A 16,441-nucleotide genomic window follows, 5' to 3' on the forward strand; every position below is an offset into this window, starting at 1 on the left:
CCCGATGTGATGAGAGGCTTGATTTCATGGTTGGTTTGTGAAATCATGACCCCAGCTGAAATCAAGTCAGATGCTTAATCAACTAAGCCAGCTAGGCACCCCTGTAGATAAGATTTTCTTAAAGGAAATTACCCATGATTATAATTGCTTGAGAAACCCATCTCACTGCCTATGTATGTTTCACCAAGGGCAATATGGAAGTGTGCATTGAATCAAGGTTCATAAAGTAAAGTTATAGACTTGGGTTTGCATTTATTATATTAGTAATCTTAGTAATTTTAGTCAATTCAGTTTACCTTTCCTGAGGCTTTTTTCTCAAGTTAGAAATGGTGATACTGATACTGGTTTATCAATATTTCTTTCACAGGATTATTGTGCAGATTCAAATGAGTTAATTTATTTGAAAAATATAAAATACTATATACATGGAAAGAGTGGCTATAATTATTGAGAGGAGGAAATCCTGAGTAAGCTGGATCTTTTATTACCCATAGCATTACTGTAGGGTGGAGAAAATGAGAGTTGTATTCATATATGTATTAGAACTAATTTTATGCTAATTACAGTGACCCAGGCAAATTGGCCAGACATGTCTGAGGTCTCTCAGAGAGCTAAGTATTGGGCAGTTCGACAGCAGTTGGCATCCACCGCTGAATCACTCAGAGGGACAGCATAGCATAGTGAAAGCACAGCCTTTGGAGTCAGACAGATTCTTGCTCTATCAGTCAGTCATTCTGTTGTCAGGAATAAATTACTTAATTTACCTAAATCTCAGTTTCTGTATTTATAAAATGAAGTGATAATAAGCACTTCATAGGGTTGTTGTGAGGATTAAATGCAATATTCATTGCCTCCACAAATATTTACTGAGTGCATACTGTGTGTCAGGTAGTATTGTAAGCAGTAGAGATATAATAGTGAATAAATTGAACAAACGTCCCTGCCCTCAAAGAACTTACATTATAGACCTAGGAGATTGGCCATTAATAGGCACACAAATAATAAACATAATTATGGATAGTGATAAATGCTGTAATTAAAAAAGCAGAGAAACGGAATATAGAAAATTGGATGAGTGTAAAAAGGAACAAGAACTACTCTAGATAGGGGTGGACAGGCATGTCCTCTCTGAAAAAATTTCTGGGAACTTGAAAGTACTAGCTTTGTGAAGATCCTGGGACAAAAGCATTCTAGGGAACAACTAGTACAAATATACACATAAGGCTTGGTATAGCGACTGTACATAACATCTAGTCGCTAAATAGCTATAGATGTTTTTATTCCTTCTCATCATCCTCTTCCTTTTCCTCCTTTTTGAGGAATTTGATATTTAAGGATAAAGTTGATAGTAAGATCAGTAATTCAATTACCCAGTCATTATTCCAGTGGTAAATTTCTATCATGTAGTCATGGTGATGGAATTTCTTCTGACTTTAGTGAATATTTCCCAGGCTTATAGGCATTTATTTGTGAGAGAAAGAGACAAATGTTTTAACCTTTTCTTCCAGCGTGCATTCAAAATTAGTACCACATTTAAAATCCTTTGAAAATAGCCCTCTCTCCAAATTCCTCTATTCTAAACACCTACCCACACATGCCCATTTCTTGGTTTATAAGTGTATAATTCAGTTCTTGAACTAACTTTTCAGGGGATAGCAGGTTTTGTGAAAAATTGGTTTGACAGCAAATGAAAAAAATTCTTTGGAATTTAGAATTTTATTTACGTATTAAGTTAACTTAAGTCAGAAGTTCCAGGAAAAGTTCCATTCTCTGGAGCCCTCTGAACATAAATCATTCTCCTACTCTGTTCTCTGCTCAATGGATAGTATGCCACTGTCTCAATTGTTATCAACAGTGGGATTTGATCTTGACTCTTATTTTTCCCTAAATCCCAATGTGTCCTAATTCCTATTCATTCTCCTTGCCTTGCCCATCCTCCTACCCTTTATACATTTCCACATTGCTGAGACCTTCGTTAGTCCTCGTATGTTTATACATGTGTATGTATATGTTGTGTGTATAATTTGTATTTATGTTTCAATTCTGGTTAAAACCCTTTAGGGGTTTCCTGTTCACTACTGTTCCATTATTAAACATGTGACCTGTTGATCAGGGACAATGTCATCCCTTCAGAGCTTGTTAGATATACAGAATTTCAAGCCCCATGTGAGAACTACTGAGTCAGAACCTTCATTTTAGCAGGATCTCTAGTTGATTTTGCACACTAAAGTTTGATGAACACTGACCTGCAGGATAAGTTTGCATAGCCTCTGTGTTATATACATGGCCTCGTGTTTGGGCCCTTGCCTAACTTTCATATCTCAGATTCCATCATCCTTCATGCCTTAATTTGAACTACAGTCACTTACATTTGTTTCCCCAAATAATCTGAGTTCCTTTCTCCCATTTTTACCTGATTTCTTTATGCCTAGAATGCCTCTCAACTTTCTACCCTTACCTAATAAGCTTCTACTTGACCTCTAAGACTCATTTAAATGCAGTTTACTACATAAGCACTACGTAAGTAACTGCCTTACCAGACTTAGCCTGTGACTCTCCATGTATCTGTGTAATAGCCATTATGGTGCTGATAGGTATACCATTAAGTGTTGACTTATTCTTTCATCTAACAGACATTTGATAGATATTGCATTGTTGAATATGTGTTTAAGAATGAAAGGATGAAATGCTTCCTTCCTGCAACTTATACACACACACTTATGCACCTATATGTGTGTGTGTGCACATATGCACAGGTATATGTAATGTGTACTTTGATGGATAGACTATTCAGTTGACAGGCAATTGGTGAACTTAATCTGTGAATGGTTGCTGGCCTGAAATGACACTTTAAATATCATTTTAATGTAAGAGAAAAGGACTAAAGGAAATAAAAGTCCTCACACACACGGAGAAAAATGGCAACTGGATCATATCTATGATAAACCAGCTATAAAGATCATCATGTAAACTTCTAAAATTCAAGCATAAAAATACTTATAAGTCAATGGCACTTTTTATTAAATAAGAGCTAAAGCAGTCAGACCAGGTTTTCAGATTGGTAAAATAATGCCAACTCATGTCCATTAATTTCATAGAGATTTTATATAATATGATACTTAATCTTGTTTTGGAGAAATTAGTTGACTTTACAACATGTATATAATATATTTAACATACATATATTATAAAGGTATAGAATTTTTTCATACAGTATATTTTTTACTATAAAAACATTAATAGAAAGCTATACAATAGAAAATTTTAAAAATGACTTTAGTGTCCTAAATTATTAGGTCATGAATGAATTGAAGAATTAAAGAATTGAAAGAGATTTTTAAATTTTTTTTCCCCTAAAGCAGGATGAATTATATTGCAATCAGCTTTCAAGATACAAACTTGTCTAGGAAAGGAATGTGAATTCATAGCAATTCTATTTGCTTTTGGTTTTGTTTTTTTTTACATTGCTTTACATTTTGAGAACAAAGTATATCAGTACCATTGACTGGTGTTACCCCAAATAACCTCCACAAGGAAAAAAAAACTGTACTAATGATTATTACATGGAATTTGTCCAACTAACCACAGATAACACGGCATTATGGAAAAGGGGTCCCAAATGGATGTTATGGTATTCTGTAGTTGAGATCTGAGTTAAAAATTTTAAGCCCTTCAAATATTTCCTTAAAATTATTCTGAGACCCTTAGACAGAATGCCTCAAAATAATCAAATGTATCACTTTTAGAAGTAACATTATAGTCAGTAATATTCTCCCTGAAGACCACTTACTCACATTTCCAAAAAAAAAAAGGGATATCCAAAAGTCAAATTTTAAGGTATGAATCATACCAGTTATTATCTCCACCAGTAGGAATTTTGGTTGCTGCATAAAACATAGTTCAAAAAGTGTTAATTTAAAAAAAAGTACTCTTCCTGTATTTTATGTTTTTACAAAGAGGTATATAATTTATCATGTTGTATTTATGATATCACACAATAACATAAATTATTTATTTTCAAATACAGTCCTAATTAGAAAAGGTGAAAAGGGGTTCTAAGTATCTTGCTGAAAATCATTTGCTAACGACACCATAAATAAAACCATGTATTTTTAGCAAAAATAATCCTTCTTCCCAGTCTTTGTTACGAATCTCCTATGATTTCAAACTACAGTTCTTTCTTGCTAGTCCTTTAAAATAAAACTGTCCTGAAGTAATACACATGTAATTTAGTCAGCAATCTGAAGTTCTATTTAAATCGAGGACAGGTCTAATTGCTAGTTCTTCCTGGCTGACTGCTTGATGTTGGCTATGGCACCTGATCTACAAAAGCCTGCACTTTCTTGATTAACATTTGTCCAAAAACATACATTCATAGGTGTCAGGAAGACAAGGCACATACAAAAATAATATCAACTGATCCTCTTTCCTTTGTATTAAGTTTTGCCAGAATTTTAATTATCTGAGAAACATCTCTATAAGAGAGCACTGTGTTCCTTTAAACTGATGACATTCCATGTGTATTTTTCAGAAAACACTGTCCAATGTATATGCATTTTTTGAAACTCAAGAAGATTATAAGAAGAAATTGATATGAATTGCATATTTAATAGGTTGTAATTATGTCTTATCAAAAGCTCAACTTTTTTAATCCTTTATTCTTTAGAAATATGGTAATTGTCCCCTTTCCCATGTAGTTAATTATAAATTTCAGGAAGAATTAAGTAGGCTAAAACCCTTTACTTTTTTTTTCTTTGTCTCTATGGTAGCAGTGAGAATAGAAATGAATTGCTTTGATCTTGTTTCTGAATGGCATTTCTTTCCTCAAAGTATGGACCTTATTTTGTGAACCTGAAATTTTAGATATATTTTATTAAGTGTTAATTCAAGGGAGGTATTTTTTACGGATGAGCCTAAAAATGTGTCAGAAAGAAAAATGCAGTTTATTTTAAAAATCACAAGCTTTGTTTCCATAAGAGTTTGTAGTTTAAAATAGATAAGATCTGTCAATGAAGAATATTCTTTGACTATAGTAGTGCATAACATCCAAAGTTTGTTTCTTGCAAGGAGGAAGATATGATTGTAGTCCTTTCTTCTTGTCTTCTTGTGTCAATAGGATGTAGAGACAACGTGTAAATATTAATGATATTCAAAGTATTTTGCAAGACTATGGTTTTAATCTTATATTTAGAGGCTTAAATTATTCTATCATATCTAACTCTGCACAGCAATAATTCAACTTCCAAAGACTTCTAGAGCTTCAGGGAATATTGGGACATGCTTCCACAAAGTGCTAAAATATGATAATACACTTTTTAGAATTGTTTCTTGAGCAATGATTTCAAGTATGTGATCCCAGACTGCAGAGTCAATTTCTGACTCCCAAATTTAGTCATTTAAAATTACACTATTTCAGATATTCAACTTAGATTTAAAATTTACATTTAAAATTCCTGATGTTTGCTAAGTACTTTCTTATATTTTTTCTCATTTAATTTTCATAATGATTGTGTGAGGTAAATATTATTATTTTATACTCAGAGGTGAGAAAATAGACTTAGAGGAGCTAATTAATCCCTGATTGATAAGATAAATATATATGTGTGTGTGTATATATATATATACACATATATATATGTGTATATATATATATACACATATATATATGTATATATATATATATATGTAAAGTTTAGTTATTTTGAGAGAGAGAGAGAGTGAGTGCAAGCATGAGTGGGGGAGGGGCAGAGAGAGAGCCAGAAAGAATCCCCAGCAGGCTTCAGGCTTACTGCAGAGCCCAACAATGGGGCTTGAACTCAAGAACCATGAGATCATGACCTGAGCTGAAATCAAGAGTTGGACATTTAACTGACAGAGCCACCCAGATTCCCCAATAAGATAAATATTAATATTTACACAATATAAATATATTTATCTTAAAACTATTAGAATATGTACTAGAACCCTGGGCTAAATCTTATATAATCCTTATAATAATCCTTTAAATTGGGGATTTTTCTCTCCAATTTACAGATGAGGAAACCAAAACTCACAGAGACTGAGAAACAGATTTAAAGTTTCAGATCCAGAAAGTGAAAACTGGCATTCTAACCCAGGTCAAGAGGATTCTTAACATCCTAACAGTATTAAATACCTTTCTCTATAGCCTTTGATGGTTAATGTGATAACAGAATGGACTAACAACACATGTCAAATGCCTGGCATCTAATAGGTTCTCAATAAATATTATTTTATTATACATATAGAAAATACCTTCTGAATCTAAGTCCTTGGGCCCTAGATTGATACCATGCAATGTCAAGTTACAAAAGTCAGCATGTATAATAAATCTTTAAATGTCACCAGCCTGAGAATTCAGAGCCTATCTCACTCGTCGGAGTTGATTTATCCAGGTAGCCAGCTGGCTAAAATATTATTTTAGCATAGAGGGTTTAATCCTTTTAGCCACAGATTGCACCTTTGTTAACCTGGGCAAATGCCTGACTGGAGTCACAAGGGATTTTGGAAAGCATGAATGTGACTCAGCACTGCTATCACACACTATATTATTATGCTCAGCATCCTATAAAGAATGGGTCAGCAGCGTTTTCATTTACAGAAGAGGCAAATGTATGACTCCTCAGCATGGCTTCAGTCTTAGTAAGGATTTCCTCAGAAACAAATTAGGCCACCTTATTTTAAACATCTTTGAAACCTGAGAAAATAAAAGAAAGCAAGTAGAAAGACAAGCCCAGAAAGGGATGAAGTCATTGTAATGAAGAATTATCAGGAATTATGTACAAAATGGAACAAAAAGGTTAACAGTAAACTTGAATATGTTTTGTATCTATAAGTGATACATTGAACAAACAGGGTTAATGGGATGTAATGATAGAAGCCACGTAATGGCTCCCCGTTTTTTGCCTAATATTTCTTAGTGTCAGTAATCTCTACCCTGTTGTCTAGATGAAAACTTGGGTAGTCCCATGACTTTTTATGAATTTCCAGTTACGTGCAAGGAACTAAAAGTCATGCAATCACTTAAAATAACAAATACAATTTCAATTTAGTAATTTAAATTGTCCAGGTCCAAACATTAATTGTAACTGTGAACACTTTTCCAGATGAAAGTTTTCTCTTCCCTACTATATAGTATAGTATATATATATATATATATATATATATATATATATATATATATATATCTTTTCAGATAAGAAAGGATCCTGTAGCCTTTTCTTTTCTTCTTCTCCATTTGCTAGTTGGTAATTCATCCTTCCAGGTTTGGAACATGAGAGAGAAGTAAAAATAAGAAAGCAGAAAGTTCTTATTGGACTGAGATTATTATACGTTTTGCTCTCTGAAACTGACATGTAGTAATAAAGATAATAATAACAAATACAAAGAAAATAGCTGACATTTTCATAGTGCTGATTACGTATAGAAATAGTTCTAAGTTCTTGTATTAATTCCTTTAATCTTCATAACTGAAGCAAAGGGAGGCTAAGCAATTTGCCCAGTGTCACCTTGCCAGGAAAAGGTTGTTCTGGGATTTTAACCCAGGCAGTCTAGCTCTAGATCCTATCTTTCATGAGCACTGTTGTGGGTCGTGGGGATTTTTCCCTTCTGGGTCTCTTTGACTAAATCTTCTGTAATGTGGATGATGTATTTCTTTAGCCCCAGGTTTTTCAGCAGTGCACCCACACAAAGGGTTGTCTTGGCAGGCATCATAATGGCTCCAGGATGGCTTTTTTTTTTTTTTTTTTTTGCCTTGACAAACTCTGGAAGTGCAGGCTGGCCCAAATGAAGCCACTTCTCCTGAGGCGATAACCAATTTGCCATGTTCTCTTGCTCATTAAATTTTTCAGGTGGGAGTCATATCCAAGTATAACCTCCCAAATTCCAGGAGGTTGTATCAACTCTAGGTATAGGCCCACTAAAGCCTCATTTACTAATTTAAGTGAAAATAAGATCCCCTACCCCAGTCCTTCTGCAAATAAATCCCTTTAGAAACCTCTGAACACATAACCCTTCCATAACCTCATCATAGATAAGGGTTCAGAGACTTGAAAGTAGTTCTTGGTAATTTCCTTTGAAACTAAAGCACCTCCTTTGGAATCTCAGTTTTATCATATCTTGATGTCTTACACAAGACTACCAATATAACATTGTGTATCTATACTGTACTTTTCTGCCTGGGAAAATTTGATTTTCTCCTTTTCTTTAACAACTTACTCTAAAATTGCACATCTTTATGGCAAATAAGGAAAAGAATTGGATAAAAACATTTATTTGCTCAAGTAAATTATATATATATATAATGTATATATATATACATTATATGTCTATGTATATACATTATATATATAAATTGAATCATACACACACACACACACACACAGACACATACTATTTGGAGGCATCCTGGGAGTTTTGTGGGGTGTTTTTTCAACTCTTTTTGAAAATTCCCTTAACTCTTGGTGTACTGGAGCATATATTGAATTACAAGTCAGAAAATGTCTTTTCTATCAATTTTGTAAATAATTTGTTTATAATAATTAATACTTTAAATAGAATTACTCATCACATTTATAAAGTACCTTACAGTTCACAGTCCATTTGCACAAAAATTATTACATGTCATTATAGTTCTGCCATGCAAAAGGCCACTTAGTTTTGCCCTTTGGGCATCATGTTTCCATGTCTGTTTCCTTTTCCATCAAGCACCTGAGAGTTTTAAAAAAGATGAGAGACACCTCAAGTACTTTTCCAAATACTCTACTCGGGAAATCCTCCTGCGTTTTATATAGGATCAGGACTGGATCCATCTAGGTCTGTCCACTCCTTCATGGAACTTATTTGTCCCACACCCTGTTGTCCATGCACTCACTGTTAAATAGAGATAAATGAGGGGAAAGGCAGAAGTCAGCTGTCTGTGTAGCATAGAATAGTTCTTTCTCTTCAATCCTATGTTTCTGAGGCCAAGAGTTAAGGGGCTTCCTGACCAAGTCCTCGAATACCCTGATTCAACACTATCAGATGATACGTGGTGCACTTTATCTCAAAGGCCATCTACTCATTCTTTCCCCTCCTAAAAGCTTTATTGGAAAACTGAAGTGTCTCTTCTATAAAGGTCTTCCTTATTTACCCAGTCAGAGTTCAGTACTCTTCCCTTTATCCTGAATTTCTCTGCACAGTTTTTCATAACCCTTTCTCATCCATTATTCCTGCCCCCCAAATGGGTGAGATTGATCTTTTTGATTGGCCCATGTCATGTTTTAGTTGTGTCATATAAATATTTCTTCATAATTGCATGCTTATGAGGTCATTTTTTTCCTTAGACTCAGAACATTTTTTAGACAGAGACTGAGTCTTGGTATATCCTTACTCCTAATACAGTAGCTGACACATAATAATTTCTCATTGAATATTGAGCAACTAAATGAATGAATGAATGATCCTAATATTTAACCCTGTTTTCTTTTTAAAACATGTTTATATTTAATTTTTTAATTTTTATTTTTTAGAGAGAGAGGGAACATGAGTGAGAGAGAGGGGCATAAAGAGAGAGAGAGAGAGAGAGAGAGAGAGAGAAAGAAAGAGAGAGAGAATGAACGAATCTCAAGCAGGCTGCACTACCCTTAGCAAAGAGCCCAACTCGAGGTTTGATCCCAGGATCCTGGGATCATGACCTGAGCCAAAATCAAGAGTCAGATGCTCAACTGACAGAGCCATCCAGGCACCCCAACCCTGTTTTACATGTAACATACTGTATTATATCTCCTAAAAGTTTGGGATCTCTTTGGAGAAAGAATATTTAAATTTTGAAATTTCTAAATTTTATGTCTCTCTATATAGCTAGCGTGGTGTCTTCCATGCAATAGATATTTGATAAATGAATGGTTGGATAAATTAATGAATAAATATTGTACAGTAACTTATGAGACACTTCTCAATCCAGAAAAAAAGCCCTATGATTGCAAGAATCATTTCACTGTGACTATAACAATAAAACCTTTCAGCTTGTTCTCTGCTTTCAGAAGAACATGCTGTTTTGAATGAAGCATTTAGGTCAAATTTTTATTTGGATGAATCAGTTCTTGCCCTGCCACACACAAACTTGTTCGGAGGATTAAATGACTGAAATATCTATATAGGTACTTTGTATACTCCAAAGCACTCTAACAGACATATGCAAGCCCCTCATATTCAGAAAAATCCTCACTCTTTCAGAGGATGGGATGCATTGGGTAGAAAATCTTTAGAGTTTTCTTTGTCAAGTGTATGTCACTATTCAAATTCTCTGTAGTTATATATTTATATAATCAATCTGAGCAGTAATTGTCCAGTGTACTTGGCTCATTTGTTCCGGATATTCCAGATTGAAATATGTCAAGATATTATAGTCTGGAAAAGACAGGCAAGGAAGATGAGAGCCTTGAAAACATCAACCTGTCTAAACAGCACAGTGTTTTTAAAAGACCAAAACCCACTGCTAGTTTTGTCTCTTTAGAGAACATGTTTTCCAGGGTTAGCATTGCAGATCCTAGAATCCTGATCAAATCATATATCAGTGATCTGTGGGTAGGTATGAATATCCAGGGTAGATGGATGGAAGAGCAGGAGAAATGAAAGCTCTGTCTTTAAGATAATTTGTCACCAACTTTCTTCTTAAAATCTTGCTTGGAGAGCTGGGCTGGCCCCTTGGGGAATTCTAACATTCTCTCTGGATTTTTGCCTTCTTAAGAATTAACTTAAAGGTTGGGGCACCCTGGTGGCTCAGTTCATTGGATGTCCGACTTTGGCTCAGGTCATGATCTCACAGTTTGTGAGTTTGAGCCCTGCCTCTGGCTCTGAGCCTGGAGCCTGCTTTGGATTCTGTGTCTCCCTCTCTTTCTGCCCCTCTCTGGCTTGCACTCTCTCTCTCTCAAAAATACATAAACATTAAAAAAAAAGAATTAACTTAAAGGTAGGTTTGAGGGTGTCCTTTCCCTTAGTATTTGTTATGTTTCTAGGTGACCTGTAAGGGGTGGGGATCTGTCAAGTAGGTGGTACCCCCAAGCTCTTCTGACCACTGTGCCCACATTAAATGTTAGCAACAATATTGAAGAAGGAGAATACAAACTTGTAAGGAAAAAAAATTCAACCCTTTACTTCAACTACTGTGGAAGTTCCATTGACCCTTGTTAGGTCTTGTCTTCTTTAAAAGTTGATGGAAGGACTAGAGTGTATTATGCTAAGTGAAATTAGTCAGAGAAAGATAAATATCATATGACTTCACTCATATGAGAACTTTAAGAAACAGAAAAGATGAACACAAGGGAAGGAAGCATAAGTAATATAAAAACAGGGAGGGGGGACAAAACATAGGAGACTCTTAAATATGGAGAACAAACAGAGGGTTACTGGAGTGGTTATAGGAGGGAGGATGGGCTAAATGGGTAAGGGGCATTAAGGAATCTACTCCTGAAATCATTGTTGCATTATATGCTATCTAATTTAGATGTAAGTTAAAAAAAAAGTAGATGGAAGGAAGGTTTAGGAAAAACCTAAGGTTAGGCCTTTCAGTAAACAAACTTGAGTTGAAAGCTCTTGTGAGGCCATCTCTACTGACTGTTCTCAACCTTTGTTATATCTCAAACTCACAGAAGAATAATTATATCTTATGGTAAACGGTAGATCAGAACGATAGGGGGTTTCAACTGGAGGGTGCACCCCTTTGGAATAGGGAACATATTAAAATCTTGGAAAGAATGTGAAGTTTGGAAAAGATCCATGGGTAAATGACACTTCTTCTCTCCACACTGAATTTGGTATAATGAAATCTTCTTATTTTATACATAAGAAAAGTGAGATTTAAAGTTTTAAAGTAACTTTCCCCAGGTTTCACAGATGGATTAATGGGAACCCTATTGAAATCCAAGATTCTGACATATTCTGATTGAATTTTTTTCTGGTCACACACTATGCATAATAATTTATGTCCATGTGGCCTCTGTCTTCAGTAGGCCTTTTCATGTGTCTGCCCTGTATAATTATACTGTTAATCTGCTCCATTCAAGTACTAATGGTGGGGAGCCTCGGTGGCTCAGTTGGTTAAATGTCCAACTTCAGCTTAGGTCGTGATCTCAAGGTTCCTGAGTTTGAGCCCCACATTGGGCTCTGTGCTGACAGCTCAGAGCCTGGAGCCTGCTTCGGATTCTGTGTCTTCCTCTCTCTCTGCCCCTTGCCCATTCATGCTCTGTCTCTGTCTCTCTCTCTCAAAAATAAATAAACATTAAAAAAATTAAAAAAAAAAAAAAAACACTGATGGGAAGGCCTTAGGATCCAAAGCGCATGTAGTAATGGAGTCAGAGAGACACAGATTTCCATCTTTATGCTGTGCATCCATAAAAGCTCAAACCCTCTTTATTTATGCCCACATCACACTTTATGAGTACTTATATTCCCCCACCCAGGCATAGCTCAATTATTATTTGCCTCTTTGCCATGTGCTCCTTACAGATAAACATTATCTAGATACAAAACAAGCTTATTACTACTACTAATGATAACAATTATAAATTATTATAAAAGAGATATTCCTCACCATTAATATTGTTTGTAATGAATTCTAATAATTATAAATAATAATAATTAGCATTTTAAATAGAATTTTAGAATTTCAAAAAGCTTAACCTCATATGTAGATAAATTATATTTATTTATCTGGCTTAAGCTATCAGAAAAGGAAAATAAAATTTCCCTGTTACTTTGTGTGTTCTTGCAAATGGTGGTAATGGTCTGAGGTGAATCTATATCTTTCGTCTAATAATATTTGTATGAACAAGGCAAGATACTAACACTGTTTTAAATATGTGACTACCAAGACTCAGCACATCTCTTGGCAGCAAGTGCATGGTTGAGCTTAGCTTCAAACTGTGGTCATCTGACACTAGTCAAGTTTACTTTATGTACCCTGTTGATACTATATGTCATATTTTGATTTAAATAAGAAAACTGAGCATGGATATTGATGATCTAAGTGTATTTTTGTGGTGGCTTTATCAATAATCACTCAAACAGCACTTCAGAGTTTAGTGATGCCTTAAAAATAGATCACCTAAATAAAGGTTGTTCTAAAAAGCTTACAAATCACAAAAAATAATTTTTAGCACAAGTGTTGAATTTAATATTTTATTCCAGTTAAATAAGACATATTAGGATCATTGATAATGTGGAATTGCATTAGCTGATGACATGTCTTAAGCCCCATTAATTGGGTAGAAATTGAAAAATACAAGAGACATCTTCTCATAGAGGGTGGATACATGTGCACAAGAGTCAGTCAGATTCTTGATGTAATCTGAGCTATGCTGCTTTCTGCTAGGGTAGCTTTTAGGCAAGTTGCTTACTGTCTCTGAGCCTCAGTTTACTCCCCTGTAGAATGGGAATACTAACACTTCTATCCATATTTGTTGTGATGACTAGTGATAATACAATGGGTCTAGAACAATCTTTAGCATATTTACTAGCTCAATAAATCAGAGCTATATTTTTTTATGATTATTGCTAGCATTATTATTAGTATGTTTATATTATAGTGGAGTATAGAATAAAGTAAATAAAAGGTAAGCGATGTTTTATTTGAATCGCCCCCTTCCCTTTTTTAACCCTTATGAGTTCTCATTATTATAGGGATGAAGCAGTATTGTTACTTAAAGGGAAGAGCTTCATTCTTTCTAAAAAGCCAATTAGAAATGAATTTATAGGAGTTACAACAAAAGAATAGGTCAGCTAGAGATAAATTTCTTATGTAAAAAGAAATGCCTGGCAAATGCCTTACAATGTCAAATCTCTGTGTTCCTTGTTTCATTTCTTTGCATCTCATTTTCTGATGTGACAAGAAAGACCTCTAAGATCTGTTCTATATAGCTCTACATCCTGGGGTTCTATGAAATGCCCCAGGGAGAATCAACACCACTAGCTCACAGTCTGGAAGGGGAGACAAGTAAATGAGTCTATCTGTACCTTAATGGATGTGATCTTGAATGGGTACAGCAAGTATCATTGTTGTCTGAGAGCCTAGAAGAGAGGAGACAAGTTTTACTTCTGAGTTCTCACATGGTTCCCACTGGGGCCTGTAAGGCCAGCTGCTGAAGAAGCCTGGCGCCAAAAACCCAGTCCGTAGAGTAATATGAACAACAGCAAAAGATAATTTCTTATGCCTTGATAAGAGGAGAAATTACATACCTAGTTTTCTGCAGCACTGCACCAAAAAATCATCCTCAAAGGCTTCTCCTATACTTGTAAATAAGGTAATAAACACCGTGATGATAAACATGTCAGCTTGTATATATTTCTGCACATAATATATAAAACATAACATCAATTTTACTTATTTCCAGCAAAACCAAGGCAAATGCCCAGCCCAGAACTGTTCAGTGGAAGCCCCTGCTTGGATGCCTGTCCACCACTGTACTGTAAGTTTGATTATTTCAAAATTGGCTAAAGAACTATTTTTATATTTTGGAACAACTTTAGTGGAATGGGCTAGAATCCTTTCTGAAATTCTAGAAAGGAGAATGTACTTTCAGAAAGCTCTGTATTATAATAAATACCTGTGATTAGGGATTTATGCATTTTTTGGAGTCAGGATAATTTGCAAAAGATTTATTTAAATGGGTTATTGATGATTTAGATTTGGATAGTCATTAAAATGAATATATTTGCACATGTGTTTTTTTTTCAGTAGCTGCATATTCAGCAATACTTGATTTTAGATGCTTTAGAGAAGGATGCTTTTCTGTCATTGTTGTGTTCACTGTTTAATAGTGATGAGTACACAGATTTCCAATTTTCAAGTCTTTCTTGTATAATAATAGTCTCTGCATTTGTGTGAAATCTTCCATCAGAGAATTTTCAAGTGCCTTAGAAACAAACAGGTACTATGTCATTATCCCTGTGTTACCAATGGGAGATTTAAACGCAAAGGGAGTAAGAATAGTGCATCAATTCTAAAGCTGTGAATAGTCCCAGACACCCTAACTCTCCTTTCATGAACTCATTCTACTACACTGTGATACAAAGTAAGTGAAGAAAGTGGCTGATCTGGATGATACTCTCCAAATGTGCATTGCCTGATAGATATGATAGTAGTTCCTTTGAGAAATGTGTGTGCTGTAACTGACAGTTTGCCTATCATAAAATAATTTGTGTGTGATGGGGACAAGGAGTTTGAAAATTATTTTTTTGGTCATTCCCCTCATTGGACCTACCTTGCAAGCAATGTAATGTGATATGTGGAACTTCTTAAATGTCCTCATCTATTGTTGAGGTACCAGCTCCTGAAAGGTGCAGCCGGCTATCATAGCATGACTTATGCCTGCCTTCTAAGGCAGTAGGCTTGCAGGAGCCTACTTTTCATTCAGATTTGTAAGAGCATGAAGACTCTTTCCTTGTTTTTGTTTATTTGTGGAAGGAGGAGAAAGTGGGATCACTTTTAATGAAGGAGAGATGATGATGCAAAATTTTGGAGGCATTCCTGCAGTGCGGAGGCAGCCCAGACTTGCTGGAGACTTGGAGAATAAAAATGTCACACTTTTGTGAGCAGATGGTCAGAGGGGAGTGTGTGCTTAGGGACTCTGCTGATGCCAGGAAAAGGATGAGTTTTAATAATTCTCTTTCTTTAGGTGTCACTCCTTTTATTGTATCCCTGATGATATTGTCTCATGATTACTGGTTTATATGTCTATTGCACCAAAGAGACTGTGTGCTACTCAGGGTCCTAGTATACCTACACCTAGGTAAATCCCTGGTATATGGAAAGTGCTCTTTAATAACAGGTTCAAGGCAGGGCTATTCAATCTGTTGACTTCCTCTTTAGTAAATGTTATTAAATTATCTACAACTTTTACATTTGTTGGTGAAGAAGGATAATTATAGTATTTTACCTTCTAAGGTACATGGTTTCCATTTCTTACCTTCAAGGGTCATTTTACAGTTTTCCTTCACAGAGTACCATTCAGTATGTATTTTGAAGAATTTTGTTTCAAACTAGACAAAATTTAGTAGTTTGATTCAGCTGTGTCAGGGACCATGTCAGTTTCTGGAGGTACAAAGATAAATAAGAGACTATGCCCATTTTATCAAAGATAATTCATATGTAACACCAATAAGAAAGCTGATCCTCTACCTCACTGATAATTTCAGCACCAAATAAAAGAAATTTGACATTTCACTTATTTGTGCAGTCTTATTGCAAGTAAGTCCATTATTAGAATTCTGTCTTTTGGATTATTAAAAATAATCTATCTTTCACTATTATCTTGGAGTTGGACCCTGTAGGATCTTGGAATGCCAGATGAGGTCTTTCTGTTATAGGACATTTGTGACTAAATAGATGACTCCATTTAAGACCCTTCCTGAAGATCACAAGTCAGAAATGCCAAATAGTCTGATT

General features: G+C 35.0%; 1 protein-coding gene across 1 annotated transcript in view; it reads left to right on the forward strand.

The window, feature by feature from the left end:
- Positions 1 to 15,383, forward strand: part of LOC122231478 — a 520,961-nt gene extending 505,578 nt beyond the window's left edge. The window contains exons 7-8 of the mRNA XM_042959603.1: positions 14,388 to 14,462; positions 15,324 to 15,383. Of these exons, the coding sequence (XP_042815537.1) occupies positions 14,388 to 14,462; positions 15,324 to 15,383 (135 nt within the window). The remainder of the gene's footprint in view (positions 1 to 14,387; positions 14,463 to 15,323) is intronic.
- The last annotated feature ends 1,058 nt before the right edge of the window (positions 15,384 to 16,441 follow it).

The sequence above is a fragment of the Panthera tigris genome, chromosome D1, assembly GCF_018350195.1.
Source record: "Panthera tigris isolate Pti1 chromosome D1, P.tigris_Pti1_mat1.1, whole genome shotgun sequence".
Taxonomy (NCBI): Eukaryota; Metazoa; Chordata; class Mammalia; order Carnivora; family Felidae; genus Panthera; species Panthera tigris.